Genomic DNA, 19735 nt, shown 5'->3' on the forward strand with positions numbered 1-19735 from the left:
CTTCTTCTTCGTTAATCGTTAGTACCCATTGACTATTATTATAATCTTTTTCCCAACTTTTAAAATCAAGATCACTTTTTTTGTGGAAATAATTCCCACGTGACCGCTATCCTGGTTGTATCCGGCATTCTGCACCCTGCTATGCCAGAAAAGACTGCTCGCGTGGCGTAATGGCAACGCGTCTGACTTCTAATCAGAAGATTGTGGGTTCGACCCCCACCGTGAGTGCTTTTTTTTCCACCGAAGGCATTGCATACAACACTATCGCATTTCTCCAGCCATATATATATAAACGACTACCCTTTTCGATACGTTCCCAAGACGACTCTCAATCCTTAATTCCACATCTAATAATAATAACCATTAAAAAATAGAATCGAGCTAGACATACATACACCTCCCACTGTCCCGCTCCCCGTCCCCTGGCGGAATGCAAACGGCAAACCACTGCCCCCACTCCAGCGGCGAACTCGAGACCACATAAAGGATCCACTTTATATTTCAAACTTATTTACATTCTATGATAGATATGACACTCGAATACACAAAGGAATTAAATGAAAAAAAATGAATAAAATAAAATAGTCAAAAAAAGGACATGCTACAAAGACACAAGGCCATACACCCTGGATAACCTATGTGTTTTCTCTTTTCTTTCTTTCTTTCTTTCTTCTTTTTCTTCTCCTTGTTCTTTTCTTGTAGTAGTTTTTTAACTCATCGTTGGCGTCTAATAATACTCAAATAGCATACTTCTTCGTCCATTCCTTAGCGGTAGCCTCGTACTTAGCTCTATCGGTCTTGTAAATATGAGCAATCTCAGGCACCAACGGATCGTCCGGATTGGCATCTGTCAACAATGAGCAGATGGAAAGCAACACCTTCGATATAGTCAACGCTGGAGACCACTGGTCCTTCAAGATGTCTAAACAAATGTTCCCGTTCGCATTGATATTAGGATGATATATCTTGGTTGTGAACGAAATCTTTGGCGGTTTGAAGGGATAGTCCGTGGGGAAATGGATGGATAGGAAAAACACTCCTCCCGCGTATGGCGAGTCTGGAGGCCCCATGATAGACGCCTGCCAGTGGTACAAATCGTCTCCAACGGGCCCTGCCGAACAGGATGTTGGAGGGTCCCTGCCCAAATCATTTAGTTCCTTGGTAATACGTTTTAACGACATGGTGCACTGCGTTGGCTGGTCTAGATATGAGCTCTATTCGTTCTGCAGTATAGAGTAACACTGTATGAACGTGTTAACCAGAATTACAGGAGGTGTTACAACAAATTGTAGGTGGCAAAAGCGTACGAGAGACAAGCGCTCGCAGCTTAATCTTTTTCTGTTTGTTCTCGTTATTTCTTTTCTCGATTGAACGGAGCGAAGAGCAGCGATCCTACGGAATCCGGGTAACAGAAGATGGCTGCCGGGTAACAGATTTGGGCCGGGTAACTTCGTGGACACCCTCTGGCGCAGCGGGACTACACACAGGCTGCAATGCCGCCGGCCCCCGGGTGTCGGCACGCCACCGTTACCATCCAGGTCGGGTCCAGTTTGGGGCCGGCCTTCATGACGGCCGGAGATACCACTCTAAGACGGTGGGAATGTGCAACTTGTTTCTGGACGGCGATGGCTTGGGCAGGTGGGCTGCCTGTGAGGGAGCAGAGGAGACGAGGTTATATGGCTGCGGTGCACGGGTGCACCGCAAAAGAAACGACTTGGAAAATTTTCAGGTTTGGGAATCATAGTGAAATTTGTACAGATATTGGGATGCGATGCGATGAGGTTGAGAGCGTCTTGGTTGTTGGGGTGGACCAATCATCAATAGTAGCCATTGGATCAGCGGGACGGATTAAGGATGTCTTTAGATATATCGAAGTTGAAGGAAAAGGTGTCAGCCAAGCTAGAGGGCGTCAAAGGGAAGGATGGCAAGCGGGGAAAGGCAGGCAAGCAAAAGGATGTGATGGAGACCATGGTCAAGACGGGGAAGGATGATGGAGGGAGTGTTCGTGGGGGGTTGTCGGAGGAGTTGCGGGAGGAGGCGTTTGCCCTGGGGGCTTCCGAGCAGGATTTGGTGTTGGTTGAAGGTCTGAGTGACGACGAGCAAAGCGAGTTAGAGTTTGGTGATGATGGGGATGGGGTTGAGGATCCTGAGTTCCAGGGCGACTTTAAGGCTCTGTTAAAGACTATGGGGTTTGACAAGATAAGGCAGGCTGAGCATGTGGAGGAGAAGGATGCGTCTCTTAGTTCAGACTCGAACCACGATTCAGAGCCAGACGAGGAAGACGCTGCAGAGCCAGACGAGGAAGAGTTCCAAGAGACATTCAACCAGCAAGAAAAGGAAAATACAGACATGATTACGGATACACACTTTGTGCATAGCGACAAGCTGGCTGTGCCCTGTGACGTTGCTTGGTATGATATCCCACTGGATTTAGCTATAGAACAAGAATACCATCCATTAACAGCAGAGCAGATGCAAAAGCTATATGTACGTGGCAAGGAGGCGCTTGAAGCAGATAACACAGTTTACTTTGAAGAATTTACTAATAATTCATCGCAACGCAAGTTTATGTCTCAGATTTTGACCGACGGTACGTTAAACGACAAGATATCTGCGTTAACTCTTCTGATCCAAGAGTCACCATTGCACAATATTAAGTCGATGGACATGATGCTTGGTTTCTGTAACAAGAAGTCTAGGAATTCCGCATTGCAAGCTCTGAATGCTTTGAAAGATTTGTTTTTAAGTGGCCTTTTACCGGATCGTAAGCTCAAGTACTTTAAAAACCAGCCGCTATCGATGTTGCTGAGCAAACGCACTCTTGCAATTTTATACTTTGAAGATTACCTCAAGCAAGCATTTTTCAAGATGTTAGAAACCCTAGAGAAGCTAACACATGACCCGCTTATCCACGTACGGACTCAGGTGCTCACTACCATCTTCGATTTGCTAGCTGCAAAGCCCGAGCAGGAATTCAATCTCTTAAGACTCGGCTGCAATAAACTGGGGGATATTGATAATAAAGTATCGTCAAAGGCTTCTTATCAACTTCTAAAGTTAGAACAGGCTCATCCTAATATGAAAGCTATTATTGTAAATGCCGTAATTGATGTTGCCCTCAAACCCAGTGCAAGTTATCATGGAACATATTACTCGGTACTAACTTTGAATCAGACCATTCTCAAGAAGTCCGAATCCCAATTAGCAAACCATCTCATCAAGAGCTACTTTACCTTATTTGAAAAGTACCTAATTCGTACAGATCCAGAAAACAAGGAGGTGAATGGAGACCAATCTATTCAAAGCGTTAAGTCGCATGAAGAGAGGCGTAAAAAGAACTTCAAGAAGGGCAAGAATGGTGGGCGGTCTATAAAACATACGGAGACAGAAAATGACTTAGTTGCTGAGAAGAACACCAAGCTTTTCAGTGCTATTTTAACTGGTCTGAACCGTGCCTTCCCATTTGCTAGCATGTCCCCGCAGGTTTACGAAGAACATCTTGAAACGCTCTTCAAGATCACACACTCCTCGAACTTTAATACCTCCGTACAGGCCCTTGTTTTAATATACCAAGTTATCACAAAGGCCTCCGTCAACCCGGATCGTTACTACAGGACTTTATATGAGTCGCTCTTGGACTCTCGTCTCGCAAATTCTTCAAAACAAGCAATATACCTCAATTTACTCTACAAGTCCTTAAAGAATGACACTGACGTCGCGCGCGTGGACGCGTTCATGAAACGTATCATGCAAGTGTGCCTGAACTGGCTGAATATAGGTGCTGTATCAGGAATGCTGTATCTGCTCCTGCAACTCCTTCAGCACATTCCACAATCTCGGAACTTGCTGCTTAACACGCCTGTCGACCACGAATACTTATCTGACACAGACAAAACCCCCACTGAAAACGCCGATATTACTAACAATACCAAGCACAACAACACGTACGATCCCCGCAAGAGAGATCCAAAACACGCAAATGCGCAATCCACCTCCTTGTGGGAAACAACTCACTTTCTAAACCACTACCATCCCACCGTCAATGCATACGCAAACAGTCTCTGCACCAATTCCCCTCTTGCAAAGCCGGACCTCGCCTTATACTCCTTGGCCCACTTCCTAGACCGCTTCGTCTACCGTAACGCCAAGCAAAAGCCTGTGACCAGAGGATCCTCCATCATGCAACCACTGTCTTGCGCCTACACCGGCTCCCTACTAGTCCGCTCCTCGGATTCGCCTGTCCATCACGCGCTTCCACCGAACACCGAAGACTGGCTCTCAAAGAAGGTCTCCGAAATCAGACCCGACGAGCACTTCTTCTACCACTACTTTACTACCAAATCCTCGGCAGTCCGCACCACCACTTCAAAAGATACCCGCAACAATACCCACTTCGATGTCAATGATGATGATGACCTAGACGAAAATGACGTCTGGGACGCCCTTGTTAAATCCCGTCCTGATGTCGAAGGCGAAACCGACAGCGACAGCGAAAACGACCTACTCTCAGATACATGGTCCTCTGAAGAAGAAGAATCACACCTTTCCTTCTCTTCCATAGAAGACACCGAAAATGAGACAGACAATAACGACGACGACAACAACAACAAAAACAACACTGAACATCATCAATCCTCAAACCTCGACGTCGTCACAGACGCCGACGCCGACACCGACGCCGACCGTTTCAAGTCTGCCCGCGTCCATGCCCTACCCGAAGGAAATAAGAAGGACAGCAAACACAAAAACAAACGTCAAAAACCTAACACCATGCGCGATTTACCAACCTTCGCGGCCGTCGAAGACTACGCCCAGTACCTTTCCGAGACTGATACCGATTAACTTCGTTTTGTGTAAATAACCCACTAACCGTACCGCAGTAGACGTTCCATTTTTAATTTAACATTATATCTACTTTAATTTAATATTTTGCTTAATAGCGACATCCTTTGCTTTCCATCCTTATGCCCTTGATGCCCAGTCTGGCCTGCCATCCTTGGTAGCCTGCGCCAGCCAGGCCGTGCCTCACAGAGTGCACACCTCAACGGCCCAGCAGACGTAACCGCCTGCCCCGCTGCCAGGTCCGCCGCTCCCAAACCCAGTAGGTAACACGGTCGGCCGGCGCATGCCGGCCGACCGTGTTACCCTGACACACACATTCTCCAAACATGAAACAGGTGAAACGCCCAGACCCGCTCCAACGCGCGGTGTCTGGGTGGAATATGTGTTTCAGAATGCATTCTCGACAGGACGCCGGCATTCTCGAGCGCCATGGACGCATAGGGCCATATCCCTCGAGCCCCATATTCGCGGTGGATCTCCCAGATTCAATAAATTCTCGAGCGCTCGAACGCCATTGTTTTTTTTATAATACGGAAATCAGATCGCTGGGGTTTCGAGGTCTAACGCAGCATATAGTATCAGAACCACAACACAAGCCAGGGAACGCACAGCAGGGCCAGCAGGACCAGCTATGTGTGTATTTTGAGTTTGGCTGTGTGTTGTGTGGTGTTATTACTACTACTACTACTACTCTTACTACCACTAGTATTCTTGTTCTTATATCATTGCAGCAGCAGCAGCAAGAGCAGGGCAAGAGCAGCAGCAGCAAGAGTTAAAAAGGTTTAATATAGCTAGATTATAATAAAGGTAGCTGTGTGTAAGTGACGGAAGGGAACGAAAGGAATTGTAAGCAAGAGAGAGTGTGTGGATAATTTAGAAGAGATATTATTAGATTTACACAAGCGGACAGAAAGACTAGAGAGAGGAGATTATACGAGAACGAAAGAAAAGAGAGAGCGGTAAAAAAGGGCTTTTTCGAAGCATAATTGTGAGTAAAGGTGGCCGAGATTAGAATTTTTTTTTCTTTCTGGTACGTTTGAGATCTCTCTTTAATATCTAGCTGAAGAGAGGTACTAGAGGAAGTTGATATAGGATCAGACAAGAAGCAGAAGCAGAAGAAGAGGGGGGTTTTGAGGACTTGAGGACTTGAGGAATTCAGAAAAAAAAGGTCGAGGGATAATATCAAAGATTTGGAAAGGTGTTGAGGAAATTGTGGGTTTTGATCTTGATTTTTTTTATTTGATTTGTTTTACCTTTTTTGTTTCATCCTTTCGATTTTCAGAAGCTTGGCCATGATGAATGAAGAAGGAGCAGGGGCTAGGTTTGAGAATCTGTTTAATTCGCAGCTGTATTACCAGCAGCCAGGAGGAGGGGGGGGTGGGGATGGTCAGGTTTTTGGACAGCAGCAGAGCAATCAACAAGGGGCAGGAGAGGGAGCAGGCGCAAAAGGAGGATCCGGAGGAGGAGGGGTGGCTCAACGGAATGAAGGAGATGTAGCGGCGGGTGTAGGGCGGGCTGATGGTGACAAGATTGTAGGGAATGGGAGTAGGAGCTGGAACCCTAGCCAGACTCGAGTTTTTGATGTGTTCCTGAGTAACAGCCCTAAAATGAGGCGGCAACCTGATATATTTGCTTATGGTGCCAGTAAGACTGGGGCAAGGAGTGCTGAGGTAGTTGAACGGGAGGATAAAAACGAGGTTCAACAGCGGGGTGCGGAACAACAGGACGAGAATTATGACCAGGGAGAGGGTGCTCCTGGGTTAACATTGATCAACACTGGTCAGGGTCAGCGGGTGAGGTTACCTGCGACTGGTGGTGGGTTTATCAGTAAGAGGCTTGGGGTTAAGAAACTGCGGAATCTGTCGCTGCCCTTAAATCAAACACAGGCTCAGTCTGGAAGCAGAGGTGGCCTAGTCCATGATACTCCGCCAGCTTCAGCGTTGAGTGGGGAAGCGGATGAAAGCGGAGGAGGGCCCATGTCTTCGGGCACGGATCATTCGGAATCTCTTGGGATGCGATCGAACTCGTTACCTACACCGCTGACCACGGGGAATCAAGGTGATAAATGGCCACCCCAGGTGGAATCAGCATTTTTGTCAGCTTTAAAGGTGATTATGAAGAATGGTACTTCCAAGATCAAGCTGAGGGAGAAGAACTATGGAAGGAACGAGTTAATTTCGCTGTTTATCAAACACCGGTGTGGAGAGGCTCGCACAAAGAAGCAGATATCTTCACATATCCAGGTTTGGAAGAAGTCGATTTTGAATAAAGTGTCTAACAGCATTGAGACGAACGAGTTCGAGAAGGAGTTACTAAATCTCATCGAACATGGCGCATCACAGACAAATGAAAATTGGAGACTGTTTGAGGATACGTTCAACGAGATCTTGGACGCCGAGGAATCCAACACGGAAGGATCTCTAAGTAGCGAGCGTAGTACGCCTAGAGGAGCCTCGGGCCTTATTGTAAACTCTCCATTTTTGACCGGTGTCAGTGGTATTCCTCAGCAACCATTACTTCTGGGCCCTATGGAATATAAGAAAGAACCTACAACACCGTTGGAATATGCACAAGAAATATATAGCCATTTGAAGTCTTATAAGTGCGTGCCGGTGAATACGGAGAGGCAGTTGTATTCGCCATCATTCCCCCCAGCTGCTGCTAGTACTCGAACTCCTGCGTCTGCCGTTGTTTCTGTAGGCAATGAAGACTCACACAAAAGGATAATAGAGGCCGCCAAGGAAGTTGAGTCGCAGCAAAGAAGGCTTATTGAAGAGCTGTTCCATCAACAACAATATCAGATCAAACAAAGGTCCTCAATGAAGGCTCCTGCGTCTTCCCCTGGTGGGTTTGCTTCTTCTCGCATTGAAGAACAAACCCGTGGACCTTACTCTGCTACCTACTCCTCAAACGGTAAACCCATGACCAGGTTCTACGGTGTGCCTCCACAACAAAGATACGGCTACCCTATGCTACAGCAGATGAACTTCAATACATGGATTCCCCGGATGTCGCCTAAAACACACGGTTACCTTCCACAACAGCAATCCATACCACCACAATCTGTGTTACAACAGTCTCAGAACACTCATCAACGTATGCAGACTCCTCAACTACAGCAACAAAGTCAACATCAGCAGATCCAGCAGCACATACAGCAACAGAGGGGCCAACAACAGCAGCCTCAGCAGCAGTTACCGCTAAAGGATTCACGACAGCCATTACTTCAACAACAACAACAACAACAGCAACAGCAGCAGCAGCAACAACAACAACAACAACAACAACAACAACATTCACAGCTACGGTCGTCCTCTCACCAATCACCACAGTCGCATCTAAGAAAGCAACAACCACGAGAAATCAAACAACAACCACGAGAAATCAAACAACAACCACTAGAAAAACATACGCACTCATCACAACGGTCGCAACCTTCGCCACAACGGCAATCGATACAACCTCAAACCCAAGGACCACAGACGCATGTGTCCCCCCAACAGAGCATACCGCTCCCACAGCAGCAGACCGTTGTTTCTCTTGAAGCTCAAGAATATTCTGATGACGCCTCTCGGTCAGGATAAAGAAGGCAGAAGTCAGAAATCACTTCTTTTCTACAAAAATGACATTGCCCTGCATTAATTTCCTTTCATCATCATCATCATCATTAATAGGTATCTTTCCCCAACCTCTTTTACTTGAATACTGTCTCCATTTTTCTTTTTATGCTTTCCCTCCTCCATTCGTTTCCTCCTTTCAAAGAAATGGCTAGAACTGTTGGTACCTTGACCTTATTAATGAATTTTTTATTCCCGTATCTACTTTTATTTTATACTTCTATTATTCTACTTTACGTTATACTTTTGATCACTTCAATTCAAGACTGACGCTCTTACTTTTAAATTTGCATATAAGTGGACGACTGCATCCCACTGCGCTCTTCTGAATGAAGAGATTAACTCGCCATATATTTCCATAGAATAAAATCCACAAGCTGTCATGTCTGAAAACACATATCTTCAATCGAAGTTCTTGGCTTTGCGGCGTTTTTCACTCACTGTACTGAACCGTTACCATCATTTCGGCCTGTTCCGCTCGTTGGATTCTGATCAAATTCTTTTCACACGATTTAATTTTGCGACATATAGATATAGAAATAGATAGATAGTGCTCAGATCTATGTTTCCTTACAAATCCCACACTGATATAGCCATTAGATACTTTCTGTAACAAGAAAGAACCAGGAATGTTGCGTAATTTAAACGCTACCACCTACTACAAGAAGGTGTCGAACAGAATCCGCGCTTTTTCAAGTTCTGGGTCGTTATGTTATAAAATAATATCGGGTAAAGAACTTGCCAGCAAGCTTCGAAAGGAAGCATTGAGTGAGATAGAGTATATTAGGCAATCGGTTCCTGACTTTAAGCCAAGGTTAAAGATTTTTCAGGTTGGTACAAGATATGACTCTTCTGCGTATGTGCGTATGAAATTGAAGGCGTCTAAGGATTCCGGTATTGCATGCGATATTGAAAAATTACCAGAAGATATTACCCAGTTTGAATTGTTGGATAAGATTGAGAAGACTAATAATGATGATTCCACTCACGGGATCTTAATACAGTTGCCTTTGCCAAAGCATTTGGATGAACGTTTAATTACCAATACTGTTTTACATACCAAAGATGTCGATGGATTTCACCGGTATAATGTTGGTGAATTATCTAAGAGGAGAGGGGTGCCTTACTTCGTTCCTTGTACTCCGAATGCTTGCATTCGATTGCTAGAAGAATCAGGGCTTGTGATCAGGGGTAAGAATGCAGTTGTAATCGGCAGATCGGATATTGTTGGTACCCCTGTTGCCGCATTGTTGAAAAACCTGGACGCAACTGTGACAGTGGCCCACAGCAATACTCAAAACCTACCAGGCTTACTGTCGGAGGCTGATATTGTAGTTTCTGCATGTGGAACACCAAATTATGTTAAAGGTGAATGGTTAAAACAAGGTGCTGTGATAATTGATGTGGGGATCAACTATATTCCAGATGCAACAACGAAGTCAGGTAGAAGATTGGTCGGTGATGTTGATTTTGAATCGGCAAAAGATAAGGCCTCGTATATAACCCCTGTTCCAGGCGGTGTTGGTCCGATGACGGTGGCAATGTTAATTCAAAATGTATTGATTGCTGCAAAACGAGCGTTGACGGAATCCACCAAAATGCCACATATCAACCCACTACAATTAAAGGTTGAATCACCAGTGCCTTCAGACATTACGATCTCCAGAAAGCAAAATCCGAAGCATATTGAAGATATGGCGAAAGAATTGGGGATCAGCGATCATGAAATCGAATTATATGGTCATTATAAGGCAAAACTATCTTTGGATATATTCGATCGATTGAAATCTAATACGAATGGTAAGTACATATTGGTAGCTGGTATCACGCCGACGCCATTGGGAGAAGGAAAATCTACTACGACTATGGGCCTGGTTCAAGCCTTGACTGCACACTTAGGGATACCATCTATTGCGAATGTTCGCCAACCATCATTGGGTCCAACTTTTGGTGTTAAAGGCGGAGCCGCTGGTGGCGGATATTCCCAGGTGATTCCAATGGATGAATTCAATTTGCATTTAACCGGCGATATACATGCTATATCTGCTGCAAATAACTTACTTGCAGCTGCAATTGACACAAGAATGTTCCACGAGAGTACGCAGAAAGATGATTCAAGGTTTTACAACAGATTGGTTCCAAAAAAGGGTGGCTCCAGAAAGTTCACCCCATCCATGTTGAAAAGGTTGAAGAAATTGGGCATTGACAAGGTCGATCCTGATACTCTAACCCCAGAAGAAGTTGCAAAATTTGCTCGTCTACGAATTAATCCTGAAACTATTTCAATTAAACGTGTAGTTGATGTGAATGACAGATTTTTGCGTCAAATTACTGTCGGACAAGGACCGCTGGAAAAGGGATTCACTAGGGCGACTGGTTTTGATATCACAGTTGCATCAGAGTTGATGGCTATCTTGGCACTATCAAATGATTTGAGAGATCTAAGAGAAAGAATTGGTCGTATTGTTATAGGTTCTAACTATAATAATGAAGCAATTACTGTAGAAGATATTGGCTGCGCTGGAGCAATTGCTGCTTTGTTAAAAGACGCTATTAAGCCAAACTTAATGCAGACTTTGGAGGGTACACCCGTACTTGTTCACGCCGGTCCATTTGCTAACATCTCTATTGGTTCATCTTCAGTTATTGCTGACAAAATCGCTTTGAAACTAGTTGGTAAGCGCCCAAATTCAACGGAACAAGTGGAACCGGGCTTTGTCCTCACAGAAGCTGGTTTTGATTTCACTATGGGTGGGGAAAGATTTTTCAATATTAAATGCCGTTCCTCAGGCTTAATTCCAGATGCAATTGTGATAGTGACTACCGTTAGAGCCCTAAAATTACATGGCGGTGCACCTGCCGTTAAGTCAGGTCAGACGCTAGCTGTCGAATACACAAAGGAAAACGTTCAATTGGTTAGGAACGGTATTGCAAACTTGTGTAAACAAATTGAAAATGCAAAACAGTTTGGTGTGCCTGTGGTGGTTGCAATCAACAAGTTTGAAACTGATACCAGTGATGAAATAGCGGTCATAAAACAGGCCGCTCAAAATGCTGGTGCGTTCGATGCTGTAGAAAGTAATCACTGGGCTGAAGGCGGCAAGGGCGCTGTTCGCCTTGCCCAATCCGTCATCAAAGCAGCTGCCCAACCCAAAAACTTCAAATTCTTATACGAAGTCGAGCAATCTGTGCACGATAAATTGACTAACATTGTCCAAAAAATGTATGGCGGTGCTAAAGTAGAAATATCGCCTGATGCCCAAAAGAAGCTTGACATTTATAAATCCCAAGGCTTTGAAAAATTACCAATTTGCATTGCAAAGACGCAATACTCACTATCTCATGATCCTTCGTTGAAAAACTACCCCACAGGATTCACATTTCCAATTAGGGATATAAAAGCATCAATTGGAGCAGGATACTTGTATGCATTAGCTGCGGAAATTCAGACCATTCCTGGTCTTTCTACAAATGCAGGTTATTTAAACGTCGAAATTAACGAGGAAGGAGTAATCGAAGGCCTATTTTAGCCCAATTCCATGCATGCATACATTATATATGTGTATTCATATTCTTGATAATATTTCACTATATATAACTATACACCGACACTCGTATGACTAAGAAGAGTACAAGAATATAATATTAGGATGCATCAGCTGCATTCTCCATACTAGTCCCAAGTCAAGTTTTGCCCGGTTAGATGACTTCGTTTGTTTTTATATGCCAAGAAAGTTGACGTTCTGGAATATCGTCATTATACAATACTCGTGTGAAAGTGAGACTTTACATGCTAAATGAGGAGCTGCAAAACTCTACACACCTTAGAGTAGAATAGTAGTTTAGAGGTGAGAAGGAGGTGCGACACCAGTGCGTAAGGGATGAACTTTGTAGAGACTAGGGAGGATAATATAATATATGTCTCGACAAGTGGCCTGCTTAAAAAGGAGCAGCTATACCATAGAACCAAAGGTATCATATTGGGGCGTAGACAAAAAGCAACATGCACTTTTCCCCCCGATTAGAAGAGAGCAGTTTATAGCTGGCTCGAAAGAATACATACCATTATTTCATGATAACATAAAGGAGTTTGCTACTGGTGAGTACGGGTGTCTAGGCTAGAACCGGAGCTGGGTAGTCAGGCTGACAGCAGGCAAAACTTATACAGCCATTATAGAATATGTAAATGATTCTATCTATGTATATGTTACGAAGTACACAAAGCTATATTTTTCTAAAGTATTCAAAAGACCATGTGCAACAGAGGGGGGTACAGATATGGAAACTTGATCGCTGTAAGGAGCACCCCCAAGGGGGATGTCGAAGGAATTAGATAATGGAGACGACTACGACACACCTTGCTTTTTAATGAGATACCTCGATATTTATTATTAGGAAAAAACCCCAACTGCTTGTAAGCTGGGTATTTTATACTACATAAAAGACAGGATGAAAACTTCGATAAGAGTAGTAAGTTTATGGCTTAGGATTTATAATTTATACAAGGCGCTTAAATGGGGTTTATTTAAGCGTCTTCCTTCAACAAAGCTTCTCTCTTTTCGGCGATTCTTTGAGCTCTTCTCTCTCTGGCAGCTCTGTTCTTAATTCTTCTGGCTTCAGCTTCCTCCTTCAAAGCCTTTTCACGTTGAGCATCAGCCTTAGCTTGGATGATGTGTTCGACCAAAGATCTCTTGTGCTTAAAGGTGTTACCCTTGGCAGACTTGTACAAAGAGTGGTACAAGTGTCTGTCGATCTTACCAGCGTCTCTGTACTTGGCCAATAATCTTCTCAAAACACGCAATCTTCTGATCCAGACAACCTGAGATGGCAATCTGGCCTCCTTGGTACCCTTTCTCTTACCGTAACCAGTGTGACGACCGTTTCTCTTGGATTCAGCCATGGCTCTAGTTCTGGATCTGGAGTGGATTCTGGTTGGCTTCTTGACGATGGTCCCATTCTTCACCAACTTTCTGATGGCATTTCTGGAGTTGGCTTGAGCAATCTCGGAGGTCTCAGATGGATCCATCCAGATCTTTCTCTTACCAACGCCAACAACAGAAGCGGCAAGTCTCTTTTGAGTTCTCAAATTAGCCCTGCAAAATATTATTGTTAGTTTCTAGTGCTCCACAAGTCCCGGGTCTGCTTCATATACGTGCATTCAAAGAACTACGGTGCTTGTCCGACTTAAAGGATTAAAGTCCTGATTTTTTATATGGCAATTTCATCACATCATTCAAATTTCAATCTCCACAGTATAAATCAGATGTATTTCCAACTAATCATTTCATGGTTCTTGTTCCATAGCTCTCAAATTCCAACCTGTTATAAGATACCAAAATCCTGCATTTATCTGAATCGTTCGCACAGAAAGCATCCTCGTTTATCACTCATTATGGTACATACATTTTTGCTTTGCGGTATTACGTCCTTATACTGTAAGACTAAGATTAAGCACTATAGATGTCCTTTTACATATAGCCTGTAAAACGCTATTTTTTTCCTTGTGTGTTTGGAGGGGCCTGGGCCGCCGCCTGGGCCGCCGCCTAGGCCGGCGGCGGCCAGCTGAGCCTGTGCTGGGGGTGTCTGGCGGGGGGCGGGGGACACTCCCTGCCTACGCTGCGAAGGAACGGCCTAGCGGGCCCACTGCTTCCGACTCACGAGTGGGACTCAGCGGGAGCCCGCTAGGCTCCCGCTGAGTCCCGCTAGGCTCCGCAGCATCGCCCAGCAATCCAAGCAAGTACCTCCGACCACTGCGCGCGACGCTGCCTACTCCGCGGTCGATCAGAAATGTACGGATGCAAATAGGATATAATATAATGTACGGATGCACAGTCATATATAACTCGTTTCTTTTTCGGAGGTCCAATCTGCGCTGCACGCTGAAAATTTTCGAGCCTAAAATAAGCTCATCTACTCATTATCATTATATCATACCGTTATCTTACCTTCATTGACCAGACCTGCTAAAAACCAGCTAGGGACCAGATAAAATACATCAAGCGATATTTACCAGATGGCAAAGTCTCTTCGTGCAAAATCCTCTCTTGCAGCCAAGTCGATCAAACGCAAGGCTGTTTTTCAGAAGACGGCAGATGCTCGAGCAGAGCGTCTAGCGGAGAAGCTAAAACAAAACCTCAATGGACAAAAAAAGATGAGGAACTGAAGAAGGGAGATGGAACTTTAATGGAGGTCGAAACCGCAGTGAATGCTGCAGGTGCTCAGGATGCTGGTGGAATAAATGGGAAGGACAGCGAAACTAAGATCAGCACTTCCGGATGGAGAGATGCGAGACATCACAATTACAAAAAGTCCAAGATAATGAAGAAGAGCAAAAAAAAGGGATCTTTTACGAAGTTCTGAACAGATGCCAGAAAGTATCAATGGACTAATCTATGGGAGAAACAGGAAAGAAACAGGCAAGTGCAAGGGAAAGGGAAGTAGGAATTAAAAATAGCTGTTATGTACGCTAATTGTGTTTTTGGTTTTTATCCTTTTTTTATTTACACATTGTGAGCCCACAAAACGCGATTCGTGTAGGTGTTCATCAAATTTTTGTGCGCAATAGAAGATTTCAGACAAGTCAATGAAGTTCAGATCAGATCAGTGCCGTTCATTTTTTTACTCGCACGTACAGTGACTCTTTAGGAACGGCCATTGACCAAATATTAATTGATGTTCGCGAGGGCAGAGGACTGCAGACTGATCAATAATAGTAGCATTATTTTTTTATTACTTGAGCATTAGTATTATTATTTTCGTTTTTGTTTTAGATTTCTTTATTTGTTGATGCATAACAAGTCTCCCAGATGTCCATGCATTGGAACGGCTTCGTGCCAATTATGGCAAGAGATGCGAGTAGGAACGGAGATCGGCACCATTCGTTTAGCTCGTTTTGGTGCAGGCCTAACACAAGCAAAGACAGGACAGGGTAGCCTTAAGTAAGGCGTACTAAATAATGAAAGAATGACTAGTTGATTAATACGACACAAAATTACAATTATTATCTTTTCTACTATGTTATACACGGTTGACATCATCACTAGCAGTAAATTTCAAATATATAAAAAACGCATTAGAAGAACACACGTTACTACTGGCAATAATGAACCAACATCTACATGAAACGATGTATTGTTAAAATCACATAAACACACATACTGACCGACTGACTCATTAGCTGTGTAGACCAAGCCATAAATTCTGTTCTCTCTTTTTTTCGGTTTTTTCGGTTTTTTCAACAGTGTTTCTCTTACAGACGATAGTCAGTCTTTGTTTCCTCTTTTGAATGAAGCTTCGCTGTTCTTTTCCCTTGTTCTTAACATTGATCATAATTAAAATATGTTTTTTCTCGTTACTTGTAGAGAGCTCCAGTCGCCTAGTACTTGAAGCACCAAAAAAACGCAGGCCGACCGACAAGTCCGGCAAATCCAAATCACAACATAAAGGACGCACTTCCGTAACCATTGGAAGCGAAAATAGTAGATACCTTAGTTCGAAGGGCATCAGTAGGAGCGGTTGAATCAGACACTGCTGTGGCTCCAGACGAAGAAGCGGAAGAAGCAGAACTAGACGAGGCAGCGGCATTGGCAGTCTCCTTCAATTCTGCGGAAAAGCTCGAGACGCTGTCTCTTTTTGCCTTTGCCTTCGCTCTGCGCTCTCTTCTCAACCTCGACTGCATCATATAGTAGGTGGCGCGCCTTATAATGGTCTCCAGCACGGGCTTGTCGTACTCAGGGTACTTGACCTTCACCCGCTCGTGGAGAAGATCCAGGAGCTGGCTACGGTACTCTTTCGAAGTATCGCGGACCCACGTTTTGTAGCCAAGCGGGTAGTGCAGTTCGTTTTCTAGAATATCGAGAACAAACCTCTCACGGCGCAGCGCCTCCTCAGCTGATGCCAACTTTAACACCTCAGCGAGCCCCTGTGCTGAAAGCCGCGAATCGGACACCTTCTTGTTGTTGCATAACGCCGTGCTGGGAGAGCTGGTGGACCGTCTGGAACAGCGTCTTTGCCTGGGCACTTTATCGTGCGACTCCCCGCCATACTCGCTGTTGTCCTCATCCTCATCCTCGTCCTCATCCTCGCCGTCTACGTCCGCATAATGGTCATTGCAACTGCTGTCCTGGCTACTAGTGCTATTCCTGCCGCTGACAACAGTCTGTTTCCCGTAAAGGGCGCCCCTGCCTCCTACCACTCCTGCCCCCCCACTCACTGGTCTTATTAGTCCATCCCTCTCACTGTCCTCCCCACCGTCATCACCCATCACTCGTACAGCACGCAGCCCGCCAGCCAGCGGGCTTTCCATGCCCTGCTGGGATCTCAACGTCGTGGGAAACGACATGGGAGAGGCCTGCTCTTGCTCGTAAATCGGCAATTGCGAGAGATCCGTATAGCTGGAGTAAGACATCACAGGGTCCACGTTGGGCGTCAGCAACGCCGCGACGTTGGTCGACTCCATCGATTGCAGCATCTGTTCCTCGAACGACGGTGTCCTTGTCAACATCAGGTTCCGCAAGCTCGTCGAGAAGAAGTCCGCATCGTAAAATATACCACCGAACACTGCTCCTCCGCCCCCGGTAGACATGCTGGAGTACGAGAAAACCGACGAGTTGGATTCCTCGACTGCATCGGCACCTCCACCAGCACCAGCACCTCCACCCGCATTTCCTCTTGTGGTGGGATACCCAAGGTTCACCAGCTGATCCACCCCCGCCTGACCCAAACTCGTACCGTCCCCAACAACCTCCCCAGCTGCTGGGCCTCCAACCGTTCCCCCCTCACCGGCCCCATCCACGTCCGCTCGTGCTCCGCCGCCTCCTCCGCCGCTCATCGACACCGTCCCCTTACCACGTGACTCGTCGCCGTCTCCAGTTTCATTCCAAAAAACGAGGTTGTTCTCAAACAAACTATAATCTTCAACACTCGAATACAACATAACGTCCAAAACAAAATCCCTATATCGCTCTTTCTATATCCCTGATCCTCCAAAAACAACAAAATATTAAACAAAACTTCAAATTAAAACCAACTGCTCGCTGCACCACTGTCCTCAATAATTACTATCACTCGTCGTCGTCGTCGTCCTAGTAGTCCTTTCCTGATTTTTGCCGCTCTTGGAACTTTCCAATCCAAAATCTCGTTTTCCTCCTCTCCTCTCTGTAGTATATATATCTTATAATATATTATTATTATATCTATAATATAATATAATATCTGTATTATCGGTATCCGTATCTATACCTCTCTCTGTCTTTATATATATATATATATATATATATATCCCCAATTTCCCTTAACCTCCTTCCATCTGTACACATATATCTCTACTCAGAGCTTACTCTTTCTTCTTCCACATTAGATATATATACATACACATACACATATATATCTCCTAACCTTACAATTCCTTTGTTCTACATATACAGATAAGTACAGTAGTGTGCACTGACTTCGGGCGAACAAAACAGAATGAAAAAAGCCAAAATGAACAAAAAATTACAAAAAAAACGTGATAAGCGCATTTGAGTCAGATGTCTATGCATAATACTGCTGCCTGAGAGAGTTCTCGTAAAATCCGTATACACTGAGGGGCACCGGCAGGCAGGGAGAGGGAGCTAAAACCTCCCTGCATCCGCCCCTTCTCGACCACCGCTTCTCTTACTCCACCAATCTCTCTGATTCTGTTGGTATCCTCCAACTGAAATAAAATCCCTTTTCCAATTTTTCCCACTGCGCTCCATGCCTGTGTGTCCTGTCCTTCTTTCAGTACCACACGCACACGCACACACACAGCACGCAGCACCGCCGCACACTAAAACGCACGACTACTCGTCCCATTAATGCCTCTTCTTGTTGTTCTTTTTTCATGTATATGTATGGTTTTGTTCAATACTACTGCGAAAACTGTGTCATATGTCCCGCCAAAAAGCCTAACCCAACCGTGCAGACGCAGCGCACCCGCAGCGCGCGCTGCCCAGGCCAAGTCTGGCCCGTCTTTGTGGCCCAAAGGGAAACGCCAAATCAATGCGCTGGCATGCTGGCTCGATAGTTTTACTGCACAATAATGCAGAGAGTTCTCTATGCAACTCTCCGATAAAAATAAACGCAGTGCGTGTGTAGTTGCATCTGCGTGGGGGGAGGATGACTCGCATGCGGCTCAGCCGACCGTTTGGGTCGCCAGTGGCGACGCAGTAAAACGGCTGTGTTGGTGGGAGGGGGCCGCCCCCCGTTCCCCATAGTAGTGGGAGCTGGAAGGGAAGGGGCAGGGCCGCCGCGCGTGGTTTCCCCAAGAAAAGTGTTTTTATACCGCGGCAGTAGCGCCGGAGGCGCTACTGCCGCGGTGTAAAAAAGGAGCGAAGGAGAGCGCAGACGTCGTTACCCGGGGTGGTGATGGCCACAGACGCACCACGCTCACGGCAAACGCGCACGCGCGTTTGCCCGGAGTCCCCCTGCATGACTATTATATTACAATGGTCAGCCACACGCCACGTAGGCGCAAAAAGCACAATACATGCTACTAAACAGTTCGAAATCGCCCAGCTTCAAAAATACATATAAGAAATAACGGGAAGGTGGAGGCGAGCATCCGCGGCCGCGTTAATTTTTCAAAAACAAAATAAGGGGGTTTTGTCGGCAGGCTTTTTTTATCATCGATCGGACACATAAGAGATATAGAGCAGCAGGATATAGCAGGGAGCTATATGCGATAAAAGAACAACGAGTTTTTTTTCTGGTTTTAGGGACTCTTCGTCACACACAACAAGGCAGGACCAATCAGAGCCAATCAGAGTTTGTTTTCTATTTTTTTGCAAGTCTAGAAGAAGAGAAGGAAAGGCAAAAAAACCAAGTAGCTAGAAAGACAGGCAACGCAGGCAACGCAGGCAAAATACAATTAGAGAAAGATGTTTATGTGTCTACCTCTGTTTTTTGGTAAACGGGACTGGGACAAGCCGTATAGGAAAGACCCCGAGGGTCGGTACGGACATGTGTACTGTCCCAATTGCCGTAATTTCAGCGTAGGTCCTGTGTGCAGGCGGGAGTTCGTTACTCTGTGTATGGTTCCGTTGATCCCTCTGTACTGGGGCCAGCAGTTGCGGTGTGGTGTTTGCAACTGGAGACAGGACTTCAAGAATACGGAGCAGTTAGAGAAGGTTTTGGTGGAACAGACGAGGCTTCGTGGTGGAGGGATTTGAACGGCGGAAATAGGGCGGTGTTTTTAGTTCTGTATGTAGGGATGGGTTTGTACGTAGATTAAAATTGATGTGGTGTACGGGTGG

General features: G+C 45.3%; 8 protein-coding genes, 1 non-coding gene and 1 further gene across 9 annotated transcripts; 7 read left to right on the forward strand and 3 right to left on the reverse strand.

Moving 5' to 3' along the window:
• Positions 1-156: 156 nt before the first annotated feature.
• On the forward strand, positions 157-228 carry Ecym_7430. The gene has a single exon. It is a non-coding gene; the product is annotated as a tRNA-Arg (tRNA).
• A 509-nt stretch (positions 229-737) lies between these two features.
• On the reverse strand, positions 738-1181 carry Ecym_7431 (uncharacterized protein; the record flags this gene model as incomplete). The annotated part of the gene is made up of 1 exon (XM_003648021.1): positions 738-1181. The coding sequence occupies one exon, from the start codon at positions 1179-1181 to the stop codon at positions 738-740; it is 444 nt and encodes a 147-aa protein (XP_003648069.1).
• Positions 1182-1854: 673 nt separating this feature from the next.
• On the forward strand, positions 1855-4842 carry MAK21 (RNA-binding ribosome biosynthesis protein MAK21; the record flags this gene model as incomplete). Its single annotated transcript, XM_003648022.1, has 1 exon — positions 1855-4842. The coding sequence occupies one exon, from the start codon at positions 1855-1857 to the stop codon at positions 4840-4842; it is 2988 nt and encodes a 995-aa protein (XP_003648070.1).
• A 326-nt stretch (positions 4843-5168) lies between these two features.
• On the forward strand, positions 5169-5618 carry Ecym_7433 (uncharacterized protein; the record flags this gene model as incomplete). Its single annotated transcript, XM_003648023.1, has 1 exon — positions 5169-5618. The coding sequence occupies one exon, from the start codon at positions 5169-5171 to the stop codon at positions 5616-5618; it is 450 nt and encodes a 149-aa protein (XP_003648071.1).
• A 516-nt stretch (positions 5619-6134) lies between these two features.
• Positions 6135-8426, forward strand: TEC1 (Tec1p; the record flags this gene model as incomplete). The annotated part of the gene is made up of 1 exon (XM_003648024.1): positions 6135-8426. The coding sequence occupies one exon, from the start codon at positions 6135-6137 to the stop codon at positions 8424-8426; it is 2292 nt and encodes a 763-aa protein (XP_003648072.1).
• A 662-nt stretch (positions 8427-9088) lies between these two features.
• On the forward strand, positions 9089-11989 carry MIS1 (trifunctional formate-tetrahydrofolate ligase/methenyltetrahydrofolate cyclohydrolase/methylenetetrahydrofolate dehydrogenase MIS1; the record flags this gene model as incomplete). Its single annotated transcript, XM_003648025.1, has 1 exon — positions 9089-11989. One exon carries the CDS (start codon positions 9089-9091, stop codon positions 11987-11989), a length of 2901 nt encoding a protein of 966 aa, XP_003648073.1.
• Positions 11990-12984: 995 nt separating this feature from the next.
• Ecym_7436 (60S ribosomal protein eL19) lies at positions 12985-13864 on the reverse strand (the record flags this gene model as incomplete). The annotated part of the gene is made up of 2 exons (XM_003648026.1): positions 12985-13552; positions 13863-13864. Coding segments are annotated over 2 exons (570 nt in total).
• Positions 13865-14472: 608 nt separating this feature from the next.
• Positions 14473-14819, forward strand: Ecym_7437 (the record flags this gene model as incomplete).
• A 1072-nt stretch (positions 14820-15891) lies between these two features.
• Ecym_7438 (uncharacterized protein) lies at positions 15892-17394 on the reverse strand (the record flags this gene model as incomplete). The annotated part of the gene is made up of 1 exon (XM_003648027.1): positions 15892-17394. The coding sequence occupies one exon, from the start codon at positions 17392-17394 to the stop codon at positions 15892-15894; it is 1503 nt and encodes a 500-aa protein (XP_003648075.1).
• A 1972-nt stretch (positions 17395-19366) lies between these two features.
• Positions 19367-19651, forward strand: Ecym_7439 (uncharacterized protein; the record flags this gene model as incomplete). The annotated part of the gene is made up of 1 exon (XM_003648028.1): positions 19367-19651. One exon carries the CDS (start codon positions 19367-19369, stop codon positions 19649-19651), a length of 285 nt encoding a protein of 94 aa, XP_003648076.1.
• Positions 19652-19735: the final 84 nt, after the last annotated feature.

The sequence above is a fragment of the Eremothecium cymbalariae genome, chromosome 7 (assembly GCF_000235365.1).
Source record: "Eremothecium cymbalariae DBVPG#7215 chromosome 7, complete sequence".
Taxonomy (NCBI): Eukaryota; Fungi; Ascomycota; class Saccharomycetes; order Saccharomycetales; family Saccharomycetaceae; genus Eremothecium; species Eremothecium cymbalariae.